The sequence below is a fragment of the Giraffa tippelskirchi genome, chromosome 13 (genome assembly GCF_054371585.1).
Source record: "Giraffa tippelskirchi isolate mGirTip1 chromosome 13, T2T-mGirTip1v1.2.pri, whole genome shotgun sequence".
In the NCBI taxonomy this organism is placed as follows: domain Eukaryota; kingdom Metazoa; phylum Chordata; class Mammalia; order Artiodactyla; family Giraffidae; genus Giraffa; species Giraffa tippelskirchi.
The window spans coordinates 69,875,231-69,894,008 of NC_137287.1; the positions used below are offsets into that span (position 1 = coordinate 69,875,231).

General features: G+C 38.1%; 1 protein-coding gene across 1 annotated transcript in view; it reads left to right on the forward strand.

Moving 5' to 3' along the window:
- GPR158 (G protein-coupled receptor 158) overlaps positions 1-18,778 on the forward strand; it is a 275,596-nt gene that overhangs the window by 159,336 nt on the left and 97,482 nt on the right. Inside the window, exon 4 of the mRNA XM_081556821.1 lies at positions 790-1,013. Coding sequence (XP_081412947.1) covers positions 790-1,013 — 224 coding nt within the window. The remainder of the gene's footprint in view (positions 1-789; positions 1,014-18,778) is intronic.

Below are 18,778 nucleotides of genomic sequence, written 5' to 3' on the forward strand. Positions count from 1 at the left end.
CGATGGAGCATGCAAACTCAACATTTAAAGAGAATTCTTACTTCTTGGGCTTCAGGGCTAAGTTAAGTTTGATAACCAAGACACAGGAATCTAAAATTAAAGATAGATCAGTAACAGCAGTTAGTTAATAGTGTGGAAATGTCCTAGGGGTGTGCAGAGTGGGAAATTACACAATAGCTTGTAAGTATGGATTGTCCTCTGGGCAGAGGATGCACCATCATTAGACAACTGCACACTGAACAACTGTCGATTAAGTACCATTTTATCCAATTTAGACCTAATGAACTTGGTGGATGAAATCCCTGCTGGATTAAAGAGCAATCAAAGCCTCATTTCAGATTCTCTGCCATCTAGGTCAAGAAGTTCCAAAAGTGTTGTGTATATTTACTTGGTACAGGAATGACACAACTTTCTCATCCTTTTTTTCTGGTTAATTCTTTAGCAAATATTTATAGAATATGATTTGTGACCATAGGGAGTTTCCGTTAGGGAGTGGTAGATAGTGAAATAAAAGACAGAAAACTGTTCCCTGCCTCTGAGGACTTTTAGTTCCATTTTTGCTAATTTTCCTCAATTGCTCTGAATGACATTTTTTTTTTAAATCAAAAGGATGAAAAGAATTCTGTTTGAGTCTAAAGGCAAAGTAACTCTCTCTCTCAACCAAGAAGGTTGAAGAAAGGTTTTAGTAAGAGGGAAAAGGAATGAAGAAGTGAGGATGTGTTTTGACTCTGTACTCTGTCTCACCTACCTCCAAGGTGCAGTGACACTGGTTTTCTTTGGAATTTTCAGGAAGGGGTCCGGATCACCATTTTGTAGAAAGTGCCAAGGATGTGTCAGAAGAAGTCCATGTCTGCCTGCCATGCAGCAAGGGCTGCCCCTACTGTGCTGACGACAGCCCCTGCTTTGTCCAGGAAGATAAGTACTTGAGACTGGCTATCATCTCCTTTCAAGCCCTGTGTATGCTTCTGGACTTCGTGAGCATGCTGGTGGTCTACCGTTTTCGCAAAGCCAAGGTAAACCCAGGTACCCTGGTTATGATCTTCCTTTTTATTATGAACTGACCTCATCTTAGGCAAATAGAATTGTTCCAAATCCTAGTTGCTTCTCTATTAAGCCGAAATCTTTCTATAATACGGCTAGAGTATGAAAGTTATATTCCTTAGCTTCTCAGGAGAAACAGGAATTGAAAATATGAAACTTTATTATAACAGTTTCTTCTGCAGAATGTTTCTCCCTGTTTAGCCTGAAGCTCAAAAACCTCAAAAGACTCTTTTACATCATCTCTTTGGCCTCTCGAAGAATTTCTTTAGCCAGTTCCCAACGTATCGTTAATTTTTTCATGGGTAGAAAGCTTTGTGATATATATTGCTTTTCACGGATAAGTGTGCAGCCTGTAAAACCAGATTATGTAGTCTTGTTACAAGTATCTTAAGTTCAATGAGGTTTGCTCATGCCTAACATATCAACTCTGTAGTTGGTAGGTACCAGCAATCATTGGTCAAAGGGTCTTTAACACTGTATCATTTTAAACACAAACTAGTTTCTGCTATGTTTTTGGTCGAGGCTGATGATACAACACCACAGAGTAAATTAAATTTCTGTGGACAAACATTTAAGGAAATAATTATATGCATTTGTCCTGGGTTAAAGATTAAATCTGTCAATAAGCTGTGAGTGATTTTGAGCTCAGCAAGTTCTTCTAAAACAGTAGCAATTTTTAAAATAGTATTTTAAATATCCTGAATATTAAATATTTAGAAATTATCTTTTTTTTATCAAATATTATGATAAGTCACATCTTTTCCTATTAGCTATTTTGAAGAGAGACCATAGCTTCTTACAGCTTAATAATGTGAAGTGTTAGTACAATTTATTTTTGAGTGAAAATTTCAAAGAAAGAAGGTATACCGGAAGGTATAACAGCTTATTCCACTTCTGAAAATAATCTTTTGCTTGATTTATTTTTAGTGTTATTTTAATATGCTTTGTTTGAGCTCAGTGGTTTTGAAAAAATGGTGATAGTCATTTTTTAAAGGGAACATACTACAGTTTATATTTTCCCTTCCAGTCCTGTAATAATTTCTTTTTTTAAATTAGAAATTAATTGACAAGTGAGTTTATAAGTGCTCATTTTTGGTTTGGAAAATTAGATGTTTCAATGTAGAATGTGGCTGAAATTCTACTAGGATAATTATGATGTTCTAATGCCTATTTTGGTGAGAAAAGGAGAGATGTATTATTTTTTATTGTAAAATACACATAACATAAAATTTACCATCTTTAACTGTACAATTAAGTGTCATTAAATACATTCACATCACTGTGCAGTCATCACCACTATTCATTTCCAGAACCTTTGCATCATCCCAAACCAAACTCTGTAACCATTAAACAACTCCCTATTCTCCTAATCCCTGGTAACCTTTATTCTGCTTTCTGTCTCTATAAATCTGTCTTTTCAGAGTACCTCGTGTAAGTGGATTTTTACCCTATTTGTCTTTTTGTGTTTGGCTTATTTCACCTAGCATATTTATCTATGATGTGCTGCTAAGTCGCTTCAGTCGTGTCCGACTCTGTGCGACCCCATAGACGGCAGCTCACCAGGCTCTGCCGTCCCTGGGATTCTCCAGGCAAGAATACTGGAGTGGGTTGCCATTTCCTTCTCCAGTGCATGAAAGGGAAAAGTGAAAGTGAAGTCGCTCAGTCGTGTCCGACTCTTAGCGACCCCATGGACTGTAGCCTACCAGGCTCCTCCGTCCATGGGATTTTCCAGGCAAGAGTACTGGAGTGGGGTGCCATTGCCTTCTCTGTATCTATGATGTAGCTTGTATCAGAACTTCATTTCTTTTGGTGGTTTAGTTGCTAAGTCATGTCCGACTGTTGCAACCCCATGGACTGTAGCCCACCAGGCTCCTCTGTTCATGGAATTTTCCAGTCAAGAATACTGGAGTGGGTTGCCATTTCTTTCTCCAGGGGATCTTCCCTGACCCAGGGATTGAACCCACATCTCCTGCATTACAGGCAGATTCTTTACTGACTGAGCCACCTAGTGTTCATTTCTTTTCATTGATGAATAATATCGGAAAAGACTCTGATACTGGGAAAGATGGAAGGCAAAAGGAGAAGAGGGCAGCAGAGGATGAGATGGTTAGGTAGCATCATTGACTCAATGGACATGAATTTGAGCAAACTCCAGCAGATAGTGGAGGACAGAGGAGCCTGGTGTGTTACACTCCATGGGGTCGCAACTATTTTCCACAGAGGCCAGACAGCTTAATATTTTCACCAACAATTCATGAGGGTTCCAATTCTTTTGCATCCTCACCAACACTTACTATTTTCTGTTTTTTGTTTGTTTGTTTTATAATAGCCATCCTAATGAATCTGACATGAATTGTCATTGTGATTTCGATTTACATTTTCCTATAGGTTAGTGGCAGTCTAGCGTTTTTTCATGTGCTTTTTGGTATATCTTCATTGCAGAAATGTCTATTCAAGTCTTCTGTTCACTTTTGAATTGGTTGGTTGTTCATTGCTGAATTGTAGGAGTTCTTCATGTATTCTGAATATTACACTTATCACATAGATGCCTTGCAAACATTTTCTTCCATCCCATGGGTTATCTTTTAACTCTCCTTTGATGCCTAAACGTTTTAAGTTCTAATGGACTCCAACTACCTATATTTTCTTTGATTGCCTGTACTTTTGGTGTCATATGTGAGAAATCATTCCCAAAGCCAACGTCATGAAGCTTTCCTGCTGTGTTTTCTTGTAGGAATTTTATCATTTTAGGCCTTACATTTAGATTTCAATCCAGATTTAGTTAATTTTTGTATTTGTTGTAAGTTAAGGACCCAACTTCCTTCTTTTGCATTTGAATACCTAATTTTCTCAGCACTGTTTGTTGAAGAGAATATCTTTTCCCCATTGTGTGGTCCTGGCACTTTTATGAAAGATCACTTGACCATACACATGTGAGTTTATTTCTGGACTCTCGAGTCTGTTCCATTTGATCTGTGCCTTTATGTAAGGACTATACTATTTTGATTACTGTAACTATGTAGTAAGTTTTGAAATTAGGGTGGGTAAAGCCTCCAAATTTGTTCTTTTCAAGGTCATTTTTGAGTCTCATGAGATTCCATCTGAATTTTAGGATACATTTTTCTGTCAAAATGTTACTGGAATTTTTTAATAGGGAGTGAATTGAATCTGTAAATTCCTTTGGCTAGATTGTCCATCTTAACTGTATTAAGTCTTTCAATCCATGAGCACAGGATGTCTTTATACTTATTCATGTATTCCTTCATTTCTTTCAGCAGTGTTTTGGAGTTTTCAAACTTTTGTCTCCCTTATGATATATCACTTTTTACAAATCGATTTTATGATTCATATTGTCTTGCAATTAAATGGATACTCTCATATATTATCTTTTATAGTCTGAATTAATAACAAGTCTGTGATTTTCCTTTTATGCTTTGCTCTTTCATGTATTTCATTTTCTCTGACATCTGTGGAAGGGAGGTGTAGCATAATAACATGAAAAAGAATAGAATGGTTCGAAGTTAAGAACTAGTATCTTCAGTGCAGCTGGCTATAGGAGTTTTATAGAAGTTCCATAGTTTTCTGAAAATGTCTATAAATTTTTCAGAAAAAAATTTACAAATTGTTTTCCTGAAACTTTGTTCTAATACTGGCCAACCGTTACACTGAACATAAGATGATGTTATGTATTTTCGTCAGTTTATGACAGATAATATTTCCCTCAGTTTCTGTTTTCCTGAGGTCTACAATGTTGAGCTTGACTCTTACCAAGCATTTTAATTCTGTTGAACTCTTAAAATATCCCACAATATCACAACATTTATTTTCACTCTCCTTTATTGACTATAAACGAGAAATTTGGTTCTTTTATTTTTCACTCCACCTTTCTGAATGTAAATGAGAAATTTGGCACTTTTATTTTTCCTCATTTCCCCCATCCCATTTTACTACATTTAATTTATAATTCATTTCCATCAATTTTCAATAAAAGCCATCATTAGTTTCAAAGGAAAAGCAGTTCTTTAATATAGTTTGGCTCTCACTGCGTTTAGATTTATGATTTAGACTTCTTCCAAATGTTTATTTGGTTTAATAGCTCATCATAAGACCTTTCAGAATGTGGTTTTTTTGCCTTTGAGTTCTAACTTTGATTCATCTTTTATCATTATTAAATATCTATATCTTAAAGTTTATTCAGAAAAGGTAACTTTGTCCCTATGTTATATCTGACCCACCCGTCAACTGTGGCTTTTACATGGCAACACCTTGGTTAGGGGAAGAACTTGGGGATTAAGAGTTCCATTATTGCTGGTTCATTTATCTTTTAGAACTGAACATTTTGGGCAGTTTCCAGGATTGCCCACTTTTTGTCTTTTATGGAACAAAATCTCCCATCTGAATGCTTATTGACTTCTTTCTTTACTTTTACCATCATAATATGGTTCTTCTTCATTGAATTTGCAAAAAATATGATCCTTACTCTCAAATTTCATACTGAGCTTTCTTCTGATATTGGGAAATCTATTCTGTGTTAATTCTTATATTATCTCTGCTGCTCTAGTTCTTCTAGGCTTCTCTTTTAGGACTTCCTATTAAGTATAGGTTGGGTCTCCAGGCTTTCTCTCTCTCTCTCTCTTTTTTTTTTCATATTCTCACTGTATTGTCTTCTAAGTGTTACCTCGTGTTTTGAGAAGCTTCTAAGTTTGTCTTCCGCTTCACTCTTTCAGTTTTCAGCACTATCAAAGCTGCTGTCCCTACCTTCATGATATTCTAAAATCCAGCAACTGTTTTTAATCTCTGTAAAGTTGTTCCTTATGTTTTATCTCTCTTTTTATATTGCAAAGGTTTTGGGTCAAAAAGTTTGAGTTAAATCCTAATGCTTTCATTTTCTAGTTGTGTGACCCTAAGGTTACATGTTGTGTACCTAATCAGCAATCATTCTCTTTAAGTGACTTTTATCTCATGTAAAATGGGGACTCTCAAGAGTTTGGAGAACAACAGCAATAATGTATATACTCTAAAATCTAGCCTGATTCATATAGTAAGCAGTTCAGGGGGGTACTGAATCTATGAATAGGAACCTTATCACACTAGCTACTGTGAGATGAATTTTTTTATGTCTTACATGTATATAAGGACTCATTCATTGAAAGGATTTCTCAACCATTCCAAGAGTTACCAAAAGGCAAACGTATCACAATGTTTAATTTCACAGTTTTGTTCTTATAAGGAGTGAGAAGATAAGAAGTAATCATTTGTAATGAAATGTTTGATTTTGTAATAGGATGCTTGATATTATTTACATATTTTTTAAGTATATTTAAGTATATATATGAAGAAACTTGAAGAGCTAGGCTTGAAAGTTAGAGAAGTATAATCATGCTTTCTTTCTTTTTTGACGGGGACCATTTTAAAAGCCTTTCTTGAATTTGTTACAATATTGCTTCTGGTTTATGTTTTGGATTTTTGGCTACGGAGGTATGCGGGACCTTAACGTATGCGGGACCTTAACTCCCCAACCAGGGGTCAAACCCACACCCCCTGCATTGGAAGGTGAAGTCTTAACCATTGGAATGCCAGGAAATCTCTAATCATTCTTTCTGAATTAACTTTCAAATGATCTTCCTTAGGACATAAGAAGCCTGAAGGCCCAGCCCCAGCCTTATAATTAGGTGCAGGGCAGAGTGTGATCCAGGAAGCATGCCCTAAGCCTCCCTATTCCAAACAGCAGAGCCACTGTGCCCAAAGTGTTAGTGCTTCACATGTTTCAGTCTTGAAAATTTTCCAGCTTTCCAGGAAGCTTCAAAGCCTTCCTATTTAAAATACAGATACTGTTTAAGTAGGATTAGTCATCATTCTAATGATGAGTGGGACTTGAGCTAAAACACGATTGCCACCTTCTTTCAGTTTATTGGAGCACTGTTAAAAAGGGTTTGGAGACCGCAAATGGATTTATTCTGCAAAGTGACTGCTTTATTGGCTAACTTTGGCAGCCGTAGGTATTATCAGGGAAACTAATGACGTAAGTAGCACATATCTTCTCTCCTTGACTAGGAGTTTCAGGCTCAGGGGGCAAGTAAAGGAAGAAAACCTACTGATGCTGGAGGGCCTTTGTGGGAAGCATGGCTATAAAACTGTTTTGTCTAAGGATGGCTCACTTCTTAAAGAATTCTATCAAAGTTCAGGATTTCTACAGATGATTAACTGCTCTATCTATCCAAGATATAATGAGTTTACTAGGAGTTATCCCATTCCATAATTTACTAGCCAGTCCTCCAGTAGTTTGAACTTGACACAGTCTAAAATGTATTTTGACAGATTCTTTTCCCTAAATATTTAAAGGCAAGTGTATTTCAAATCAAGTATAATGCTTTCAACTCTTATTCGTTTTTACTTCTGACAATTATGTGTGGTGTGTATTAATAAAAGTGCCAGAAGAAATTTGATCTTAAAAAATTATGGCCTTCATCTCAGCATACAGCATGCATCCCCTAGTGTACCTTGTTAACAAGAAAATGTTTTATGAGCTCTGAGTAGAGCTTAGTCTCCCTGCTTGAGTTTAGAGATTCAAATCTTTTCTTCCTCTTTTACTATGGAAATTATTTAACTCACTTATAGATTACCTTTCCTTAAAGCTACTTTTATTAGCAGTAAAGAATGTCTACTTTTTCTGGTCACTAGGATTTTGAATTGTAAAGTGTGAGCTTTAGGACTAAGTATAACATTAAACAAAACAAAATTAAACAAATTGGAGAAAAGTGTTTTGGTATGATATGACGGTAAAGGATTAATGTTCTCATTCTAAGAACAGATAAAACTCTCTTAAGAATCAATATGAAATAGAAAAATATCCAGTAGAAAAATTGGCAAAGAATATCCATCAGCAATTTATAAAACAACATAAAAATATATTGTCTGTAACCATGAGTAATATGGAAATGCAAATTCAAACAATGACATATACTTTTATAACAATAATTCCCTATGTTGGTAAAGATGTTAGAAATTAGGTGTTCCAGTACATTGCTGATGGTTGTATAAATTGGTAGAAACTTTTGGATGAGATTTGGGGTTTTGTGTAATAAACATAAAATGCACAGTTTCAATTCAAGAACTCTGTACTGAAGAAATCATATTGGTGCACGGGGACTTAAAAATATAGTCAGGGTGTGTGTGTGTGTATCATAGCACTATTTATAGTACAGACAAACTGGGGACAATTAAATGTTCAAAACTGGGTTAGGTCATCCATCCATTTAAATATGGAGCCCATAAAAGTGATCATGTAGAATACGCTAAATGATGGGGGAAACTTTAATGTAATCATTTAATCAACCTTCACTAGCACATTTCCACCATTGTTTAAGTCTTATTTTAGCCTCTCTGGTTTTTCACCTCTTCCTCTCACCTGTTCTTCTCACTCCCTCCCTCTCTGCCTGCCTCCCTCCATTCCTTCTTTCCATTCATCATCTACCTGCTGAGCATCTGTTGAGTGCTTGAGCCAGACTGAGGATGCAGTGATGAACAAGACAAATAAGATCTGTGCCCTTAAGGAGTAAAAATTCCAATGTGGGGCTGGTAGAGATAGACAGTAAAAGAAAAAGAAGACTGTATCATGTGGTTAATAAGTTGTGATCAAAATGAAGTAATATGACATGATAGGCTGTAACTTTAGAGTTGTAGAATTCTTACAGCCAACATGTACGTTGGTATTATCCTCATTTTATATTTGAATAAACAAAAGCATAGAGAATTTAAGAAACCTATTCATTGTTATTTGGGGAATCTAGGATCAACAATTCAGATCTGTTTGACTTTGTAACTCATTTTAACTCTTAACTATTGTGCTGTACTGTCACAGAGTCAGACACGACTAAGCACCTAAGCATATCTGTCATATGGTTATAATGAATTTTTTTTTTCTTACATTTTAAAAAGTAGACATCACCAACTCTGGTCCCAAGAGTAATAATCCAAGTTCTAGGTCAGCATGCATTCTTCATTTTTCCTCATTCCTTTGTGCCTCATCAAAACTTTACGTGTCCTGTAGATCATTATTTCTTAGTGCCTACTAGTTAACTGAATAAACTAAGTTCTTGCATGGTAACCATTTTTGTTTTGTCTTTTGGGCCACGCTGCACAGTATGCATGTGGGGTCTTAGTTTCCCAACCAGGGATCAAACCTTGGCCCCCTGCAATGGAAGTACCAGAGTCTTAACCACTGGACCACCAGCGAAGTCCTCATGTGGTACCATTTAAATGGATTTATGTCTTCTTCATCTCTGCTCATTTGTATCACTGCATGGTTTTGCGTTTTAATGGCATCCTTTAGTGCCTTGACTCAAGGAGCAACTCGTATGTAATGGTTTAGGGGTATGTGTGTGCATGTAAATGTATAAATGTAAATGAATGTCAGAGTGGTGGTCAGGGTACGTATGGGAAGAAAAATAGTTCAGCTGAAGAGAAGTCTTCCTTTCTGTGCTTCTTAAGAAATATCATTTAAATAGCCTCCTACTCCATCTGGTGGCAGCAGAACTAATTATGAGTTATGACAAACAGCTAGAGAGATTATAACATAGTTGTGTATGCCTTAAGAGACATAAAATGCTTAATGAATACCATGGCACCATTCCTCTTTTGAGGCACTTACATTTATTTATGTTTATTTGAGTGGTAAAGCCAGTTACATATTAAGTATACTAAAAATAACTTTAAAAAATTAGTGTACTCATATACTAAATTCCTTTCCAGTTGAAATATATTCTGAGAGACCAATCTATCTTTTCTAAATTCCCTGGATCTTCATTTTTAAAGCCCATTCCAGTATCATGGAAGCAGAGTGCTTTGCACAATTATAAATTAATGCCTTCGTTAACTATTTATTCATGAACACTTAGCTAGATTTTAAAAGATGATTTTGATACTGGCTTGCCCATGAGAGGCTCCCAATCTAATGAGGAAATGAATATAAGGAAATAGAAAGTATGTGAAAACATGTCCTGCAGTTTGTTGAGTGCTTGGCAAGGCAGGAAATAGTGATTATGATCACAGGCTCTAGAGTCCATTTATGTAGGTGCCTCTCCTGGCCTCACACTAAAGAGCTCCTAAACCTTAGGTTCAGTTCCAGCCTCTCTTTCTCTCAGTTTCCTTCACTATAAAATGGGGATGATAATAATAAATCTCACAATAATGAGTCTCATAATAATAAATCTTATAGGACTGTGGTAAAGATTACAGAGTGTGGAATGCTTATAAACTTCTTACTATTAATGATCCATGGAAAGTGCTCAATAAATGTTAGCTATTAATATGGATATGTACAGAATGTGACAGTATAAAATACGAGTGGGTAAGGGTGGTCTGGGGCTTCCCTGGTGGCTTAGATGTTAATCTGCCTGCAGTACAGGAGACCCAGGTTCAATCTCTGGGTGGGGAAGACCCCACTGGAGAAGGGAATGGAAACCCACTCCAGTGTTCTTGCCTGGAGAACTCCATGGACAGAGGAGCCTGGCGGGCTACAGTCCATGGGGTCACAAAGAGTTGGACACAACTGAACAACTCTCACACACACACACACACACACACACAAAGGGTGATTTAGGAAGACTGGTCTGAGAATACTTCAAAGAAGAAGTGACACATGAGAAGAATCTTGAAAAATGAATTTCACTGGTCAGAGGCATAGGAAGTGAGAGGGACAAGCTGGCAGAGAGACAAACATATGTGCAAAGATATTACAGAGCCCATGACACATTTGGGGAGATTGAAATCTTTCAATATGAATCCTGAAAAGCCTGACTGAGCATTTTGGACTTTAGGCACTTGAGATAAATTGCTGAGCTGGGAAAGGATGTTAGACATATGGTTTTGGCACTATGGAAGCAAACTTGTAAGTTACTCATGTATTCAGGATTTTTTTGAGGATGCACTAAGTTCCCAGGCATTGTTTATGGATAGTGAGCAAAGCAGGATGGTCTGTGATCCTAGGATCAGAGTTCAAAATCTTGTGGGGTAAAGATCAGTGAGTAAATATGTTACTAAATGCTGGTAAGTGTTACGAAGGAAAGTAACAGTAAAATGAGGAAAGAAAATGGGGTTGGGGAGACTGTATGTTTAAGACAACTTCCCTGAGGCAGTGTCATTTGATCTGAGGTCTCAAGGATAACCAGAAAGTGGAGGACAGGAGGGTATTCCAGGAAGAGAATATCACATCTCTAAGGTAGCAATGTTTGAAGAAGCTTGGAGTATTCCAGGAGCTGAGGCCAGCATGGTGAGCGAGTTGTAGCAGAGTGGAGAGAGGTGAACTCAGGGAGACTTTAGGGAGAGTCGGGTGCCAGCCATTCGGAGTTCTGTAGACCAGAGTGAAGAGTTTTGTTTATTTTTTTGAAATGAAATCAGAAGCCACTGAAGGATTTGAAGCAGAGGGATAAGTTACCTCATTTAGGTATGAAACTAATTTCTCTAGCTGCTCTGCAGAGTAGATCAGTAAGGAACAATATAAAAGTGGGAGAAGTGATAAGAGATCTGTTGAGTTAGTCTAGATAAGAGATAACAATGGCCTCAGGATGGAGACTAGTGGTTGCATTTGAGATACATTTGGAGATAGAATCCATGGGGCCTCCTGATGAATTTGATGTGAGAGGTGAAGAAAAAAGACAAATAAATTCAGTCCCTTCAGGTTTGTATCTTGAGGAAGTGGGTGAAGAGGGGTGCTATCTACTAAAATTAAGAAAATGTGAAACATTGGTGGTTTGAAGGGTGGAGGAAGGAAAAATCAAGAGTTCCACTTCAGACCAAAGTTCAACTATGGTTGCCAGTTTAGCACATAAAGAACAGGATGCCCAATTAAATTTGAATTTTATTTAATTTTTGCAAATGTTTTATAATAGCTTTGTTATTTTGTTTTATTATTATCATTATTATTTTTATGGTTTGTATTTACAGTTTAATTGAGGTAAGAGTACAGTGGGATGCCATGGCATTAGGCTTTGAGGATCTGGAATTTGTGTCTTAATACAACTGTTACCTCTAGTCACAAGATTTTCCTTGAGAAACTGGATTTTTTTTTTAATAAATTTATTTATGTTTTATTATTATTTTAATGGGATATAATTGCTTTACCATGTTGTTAGTTTCTGCTCTATAGTGAAGTGAATCAGCTCTAAGTATACATATATTCCCTCCGTCTAGAGCCTCCCTCCCACCTCAACCCCATCCCACCCCGCTAGGTCATCACAAAGCACCAAGCTGAGCTCCCTGCACTACTGCAGCTCCCCACTAGCTATCTGTTTTACCCATGGTAGTGTATGTATGTCAATCTTAGTCTCCCAGTTCGTCCCACCCTTCCCTTTCACCCTTGTCCACATGTCGATTCTCTACATCTGCATCTCTATTCTTGCCCTGGAAATAGGTTCATCAATAATGAATAATGTTTTAGTATAAGTCTGTGACAAATATTGCATAGTAATACTAAAACATTCTTTTTTGCTTCCATGCATTATTTTCCTGGCAGCCCTGATGGTTAAGCCACCTGTGAGAAGTCAAAGTGGAGGAGATGTCAGGTAGGCAATTAGGTATATGAGTTGGAAGCTGTGTGGAGGAGTTTCAGCTAGAGTTCAGGAGTTACAAACAATGAGACATAGGAGTTTAAAGCTGTGACACTGAGATTACCTGCTTAGGAAATGTACAAAGAAGAAAAAGAAGAGAACGCTCATGCCTGAACCCTTCAACATTTTGAAGAAAATTAAAATTCTGGAAACTTTTCTGAAAAATTAAGGAGTACCCAAAGAGAGTAGAGGATGCCAGGTAAGAGTCATATTATAGAATCCAAAAGAGGACAGTAGTTAAAAGGAAGAGAGAGTGACCAGCTGGGGGGAGACTACAGTGTGATGGAATAATATGAGTGGATAAAGCATGCAGTGAATTTGGCAACACAGAAGTCATTGGCAACCTTAGTGATATACTTTTCTGTGATGATTGAGGGAGTAGAGAAAACATGTATATCTGAAACTTCCAACAACCTTTTTTGGGAGGGGAGCAGAAAAGTAGTGTTGACTAGATAGTGATAGTTAAAAAACATGACAAATTCTGAGCTTTCCCAGGAGAATGTTTACAGTAAGTAAGGCAGACATTAGAACCAGCATCTCTGGGATAGATAGAAGAAAAGGAAGGGGTAAAGGGAACAGAGGAATGAGAGGTGTGAGCCAATGCCAGTAGAGAAATTTTACAGAAACGAAGAGAGAGGGACTGAAAGAGAGTGAGTTGTTAACAGCAGCAGACAATACAGAGCCATGAAGAAAAATGAAGCCTAAAGCCTAAAATAGTTTACTGCTATATCCATGTCATACTGTTGTAATTATTATAGTTTTACTGGGACTTAAGTGGTAGCTGCTGGTCTTTTTTTTTTTTTTTTTTGCAATTAATTAATTAATTTGGCAGTGCCGGGTCTTAATTACAGCACATGGAATCTTTAGTCTTCATTATGGCATGTGGGATCTTGTTCCCTGACCAGGGATCAAACCTGGGTCCCCTACATTGGTAACATGGAGTCTTGGCCACTGGACCACCAGGGAAGTCCCCTGGTAGTCTTTATTTTTAAAATCTTTTGGATATTTTTAGTCTCTACTGTTCCATATTTAACATTGAGAGAAAGCTTGTCAAACTCAATGCAAAATCCTGTTGGGATTTTGAGCTTGCATTTAATAGTGTAAGAATAATTGTCTAGTCATATAGAAAAAGACAGTACTAGGTCATGTTCTAAGAGCATTTACAATAAATCCCAGATGAATATACCCCTATGGATTTGGTTATTATGAAGTTACTGAAAACTTTTACCAAGGCAGTTTCTGAGAAGTCAGATTATGGTGGACTCAGAGATGGATTGGACAAAGCAAAGTAGAGAATATAAATATACCACTGTCTTCCAAGAAGCTTAGCTGTAAGGTAAGTAGAAAGAGGCTATCACTAAATGGACAAAGAGGAGACTCAGGATTGAGGGAGTTTTATCCTAGATGATGGCAACGTATTTATAAACTGCTGGAGAACGGAGAGAGGTCCAGGTTGAAAAGACAGAGAAACATGGGACAGGGTCCCATGAGAACGGAAGGGAGGAGCATCCTGAGCACAGGTGGAGATACTGACTTTGGATAGAAGATCTTCACTCTGTCTCAGACTAGAGGAGCGGTGATGCTGATGAAGCATACATCAATAATTTGGGGTTGAGGTAACAAAGTTGAAGAAATTCTAGCTTGAACTTTCTGTCTGAGGTTTGGAGTAAAGTCATTTACTAAGTGTTCTCAAATAGAGCGGGATAGAGAGCTGAGAAAACTATGCTAGTTTGGCAATAGCCACTGCAGGGGAAGGACAGGGGACATCCAAGTGCACACAGGAAAAGACTGCTGAGAGCCCAGCTCAAAGAGGACAGTACAGACGTTTCCCTTAAGTTCTGCTGGAAGGAGGAAAATACAGAAAGTTGAAAAGATGGAAAGTAGTAGCATAGGTTGTTATGTTAAATGAAGGGTTGTCATTCAAGGAACTACAAATACTTTGCAAGTAGCATCTTGCTTTATGTCCGTTTGATTTTCTTTAAACAGATTTACAACATGTTCACTCTCCAAGTTTCTTAGTACATTTACAGCATTAATATGTGTGACCATTAATTAATTTTAGAGAAATCCCAGGAGGGAGAGAAATAGCAGTAATTAGCATCTTCAGTCACAAATGGAGAAAATAATGCCAAAGAATGCTCCCAAGGTCATAATGCAAACCACTATTTACCCATAATTAAATGAGCAGTGTCTTCTAAATTCAATGAAAGAGCACATTTTATAAGACATTAGTGGGAGTATTGTAGTCGCATGGTGTCTTGAGCCATTTCTGTCTCAGGAGCACAGTATCAAGTTGTAATTGATATATCCCAGTTAGAAGTCAGGGAAATTTATTTTGTGAGTTTTATTTCCTAATACAACAGAGATCAGCGAAGTGTGACCTGCTGACTATTTGGGGAAAAACAAATCAGAAGAAGAATGTTTTCTGACATGTGGAAATCACTTGAAATTCACATTTCAGTGTCCCTAAATTAAGTTTTATTGCAATAGACCACACTTGCTTATCTACATGTTCCCTCTGGCTAATTTTCACACTGTGGTGGCAGAGTTGAGTAGCTGTGATGGACATGGTTCAGGCTGGAAAGCCTAAAATAGTTGCTCTCTGGCCCTTTACTGAAAAAGTTGGCTGTCACTTAAAATGCAGCACCTGTCTGGTCCAGTTTCCATCCCCACCTCTCCCATCTCTCAGTGCCTTGCATCTTGGTGCTATACATTCCAGGGCGTTTGTCTTTTTGTAAGGAACTCTGAAACACTAAAAATGAGTGAATGTACAGCTGTAATTGCAGGTACAGGTCAGGAGCCTGGATACATTTTGGCTAAAAGGTCCCTTTGGCATCCTTTAATTTCACCATGCTGTCACTTCCGGCAGCTACAAACATGACTCTAATTTGGAGCATTTACTAGTTTCTTGACTGTTGTTCTCTTTGTAATATACCAGGGCCTTTTAGATCCTGAACTTTCCATTTTGAAACAGAATGGTTGAGCAGGGAGGCAGAACAGCTAGACCTCAATCTGTATTTCACACATAGTTACAAGCTCAAGTCCATTGCCTGGTTCTAAGTTCTGCGGGCCTGAGAAGCATGGCTTGGCTGCCTTGGATCATAATGTTCAATTTTATGTGTTTTTATTTTACTGAAACAGAATTTCATTTGGGCTATGAGCTCTTGTGCGTATGTGCCAAGTCGATTTGATTCTGTGTAATAACCCTATGGACTGTAGCCCTCCAGGCTCCTCTGGGGGATTCTCTAGGCAAGAATACTGGAGTGGGTTGCCATGCCCTCCTCCAGGATGAGCTCTTGGGCCACTGCTAATTCATACTCAGTTTAGCTTTGTTAGTGCCTTTGGAGGCAGATCTTGCTCAGCTGGAGTTCCATGTGTGTCTACTGAACATTTGGAAACAATATTGCCTCCTGTATCTGTGTTCCGCAAGCTTGAGGTCCTGAGCCATCCTTTGAGGGGCTTCAGAGCTCATTTGCCCCCCTTCCTCATATTTCTGTCTCGAGTACCTTCTGTCATTTGACTTTCTCTATTCACCCAGATGAATCAGAGAGCTCTCAGGGGCAGGGCAGGCAACCAGGATGGATGCATGTCTTCTTTTTATCAGAGATTCTTAGAGACGAGCTCTCATGAGACCAAGGTTCTCACCTGTCTTCCTTTTTCCACATCCATAAAGATCATGCTCTTCTTCACGCACCTGTAAATATGTAACCTGGCTTCCATGGGGGCAGAAGGTGCACCTGTTCTTGGTAGGGTTTCCTGTTTGCAATATTGCAATATTGATGAATTTCTCTGAGGCTTCCCTTCAGCATTAGATTTGAGCGCCTCCTCCAGACTTGCCCTCTTGTCTCTGCAGAGATCAGAGATGAGAAATGAACTGAACGCTAGCTGAGCTGAGCCTTGGCCACCACTTTCAGGCTGGGCCCATCTCTGTATAACCCTGAGAAGCAGGGTAAGGCTATGTTAAGAAAAGACACCCTGGACTGTGCCTTGAGCAGGATTCCTTTTCCACAGCCAGGAAGAGAGAAAGCAGGGCCTCTCAAGCAACACCTTCATTAATGACTTGTTAGACTCGGGTTCGATCCCTGGATCGGGAAGATCCCCTGGAGAAGGTAACAGCAATCCATTCCAGTATTCTTGCCTAGAGAATTCCATGGACAGAGGAGCCTGGGCAGGCTACAGTCCATGGAGTCACAAAGAGTCGGACACGACTGAAGTGACTTTCACTTCAGTAGTTGATGTTTGTAGAAGAAAAGCATGGGTTTCCATTTTTCCATTTAATTATCCATAACAGTACCCTCCCAACCATGCCTAGGAAATACATTTGACAGGAGGCATTTGTTTCATTTGGAAGAAAGCCGAGTTGACATGAGAAAAAGTTCAAGTTGAGGAGAAGTGGGCTTCTCATTGACCATTTTTCTCTTTCTTCTCTTGGTTTGCAAACTGTGAGACTTAAATTGTCTTTATAATGCTAATTAGCAAAGTGACAATTTCCTACTTATCACAGACCCTAGAAATGTGCGGGGTTTTTGAGAAATAAAATGTTCTCTGAGGCTCGTTTACCCATTCTAATGACTTGCCAGTTTATTTTATTATTGCTCTATAAAATATTACTAAATTTAAGTAAAATAATGTTTTATAACACTGCCGAGGGCTCTTAAGGGTATATGTTATTTTCTGTTTCAGAATACAATATTCAGATAGGATCATTTTTGACATTTCAGTAATGCAGTCAATTTTTAGCTCTAGGATACAAATTTAAAATAGATTAGAGGTAGGACTCCTAGTCTCATTTCTAAAATATTTGGCCTCATTTTCCTTATGAAAACTAGGAAGGATAGGGACGCAAGGTGAATAATAATAGCTGAGAAGCTTAAAACAAATAAAAAGACCATAACTTTTTTTGGCCTCTGGCAGTAGAAATTTAATACGTAATTATTATGGGAGCTCTTATCATGTATATGTACTATTTACCCAGCTTCTCTTTTTGAGCTTCTGCATGCCTTTATTTCTAGAATTTTTTCTTCTTACTCAACTCTAACCCACTCCACTCAGCACACACAAATGCCTCACTGAAGCCATGGTGCTACCACCTGGCCCTGTCAACATGATTCTATATAAAGGTGTCTGTGCACCTGATTCAGTCAGTGCTTAGAAAACCATGTGCTGGCAATGCCATCATAACCAGTTTTCCTACTCCGGGCTCTGATGACTTGGAGTTTGCCCTTTATGCTGTGTACTTCCATGGTGGTTCAAATAGTAAAGAATCTTCCTGCGATGCGGGAGACCTAGGTTTGATCCCTGGGTCAGGAAGATCCCCCAGAAAAGGAAATGGCAACCCACTCCAGTATTCTTGCCTAGAGAATTCCTTGGACAGATGAGCCTGGTGGGCCCCAGTCCATGGGATTGCAAAGTTTCAGACATGACTGAGCAACTAACACTTACTTTTACTTTCTGCTGTGGAATTTGTTCCACAAATCTCCTTTTCCTGACTGTTACCTCCTGGCCAGTTTATTCAGACGCTACTACTAGATGCTTACTGCTGGTGGGTGACTACTGTTTCCCATGAAGTCTCGTGTGCATGGGTGGGGTGGAGTAGGTATCCCTTCAACCTATTAGACTATCAGTTTCAAAGTCCCCTGTACAGACTTTTAAACTTTGGGTGAGCATACCCCTTCTCCAGTCTTAGGAATAAGTTTCTTGGAATGGGGCCTCCACACACATAGCATTTTTTAAATTGTCATAGTTGTTTCTAATACACCTCTAGGTTTGGAAAACATGACATAACCTTGAAAACTATCTTTCATATCCTCTTCTGTGGCTGGAGGTAAAAGCTAAAAATAATTCTTTTCATCCGGGGGAGTAGAAATGATACTTTTCCTTATTAATCTAGTATTTTTCATAATCGCAAGATGGTAAAACTTTTAGAAATCTTAGTTTATCTTTTTGGCTTTCATGGGTCAAGGAGAAATAAAACCAAGGAGAGATGTATTCCTTGAGGCAGTAACTTTCAGAAACGGTGGAGCCTGGTGGAGAGTGAATGAGCCATTCATAACTATTGTAGATTCACTCACAGAAAGGAAATTCTTGAGTGGCTTATCCCAGATCATGAAATAGCTAAAAAGAAAGTTTAT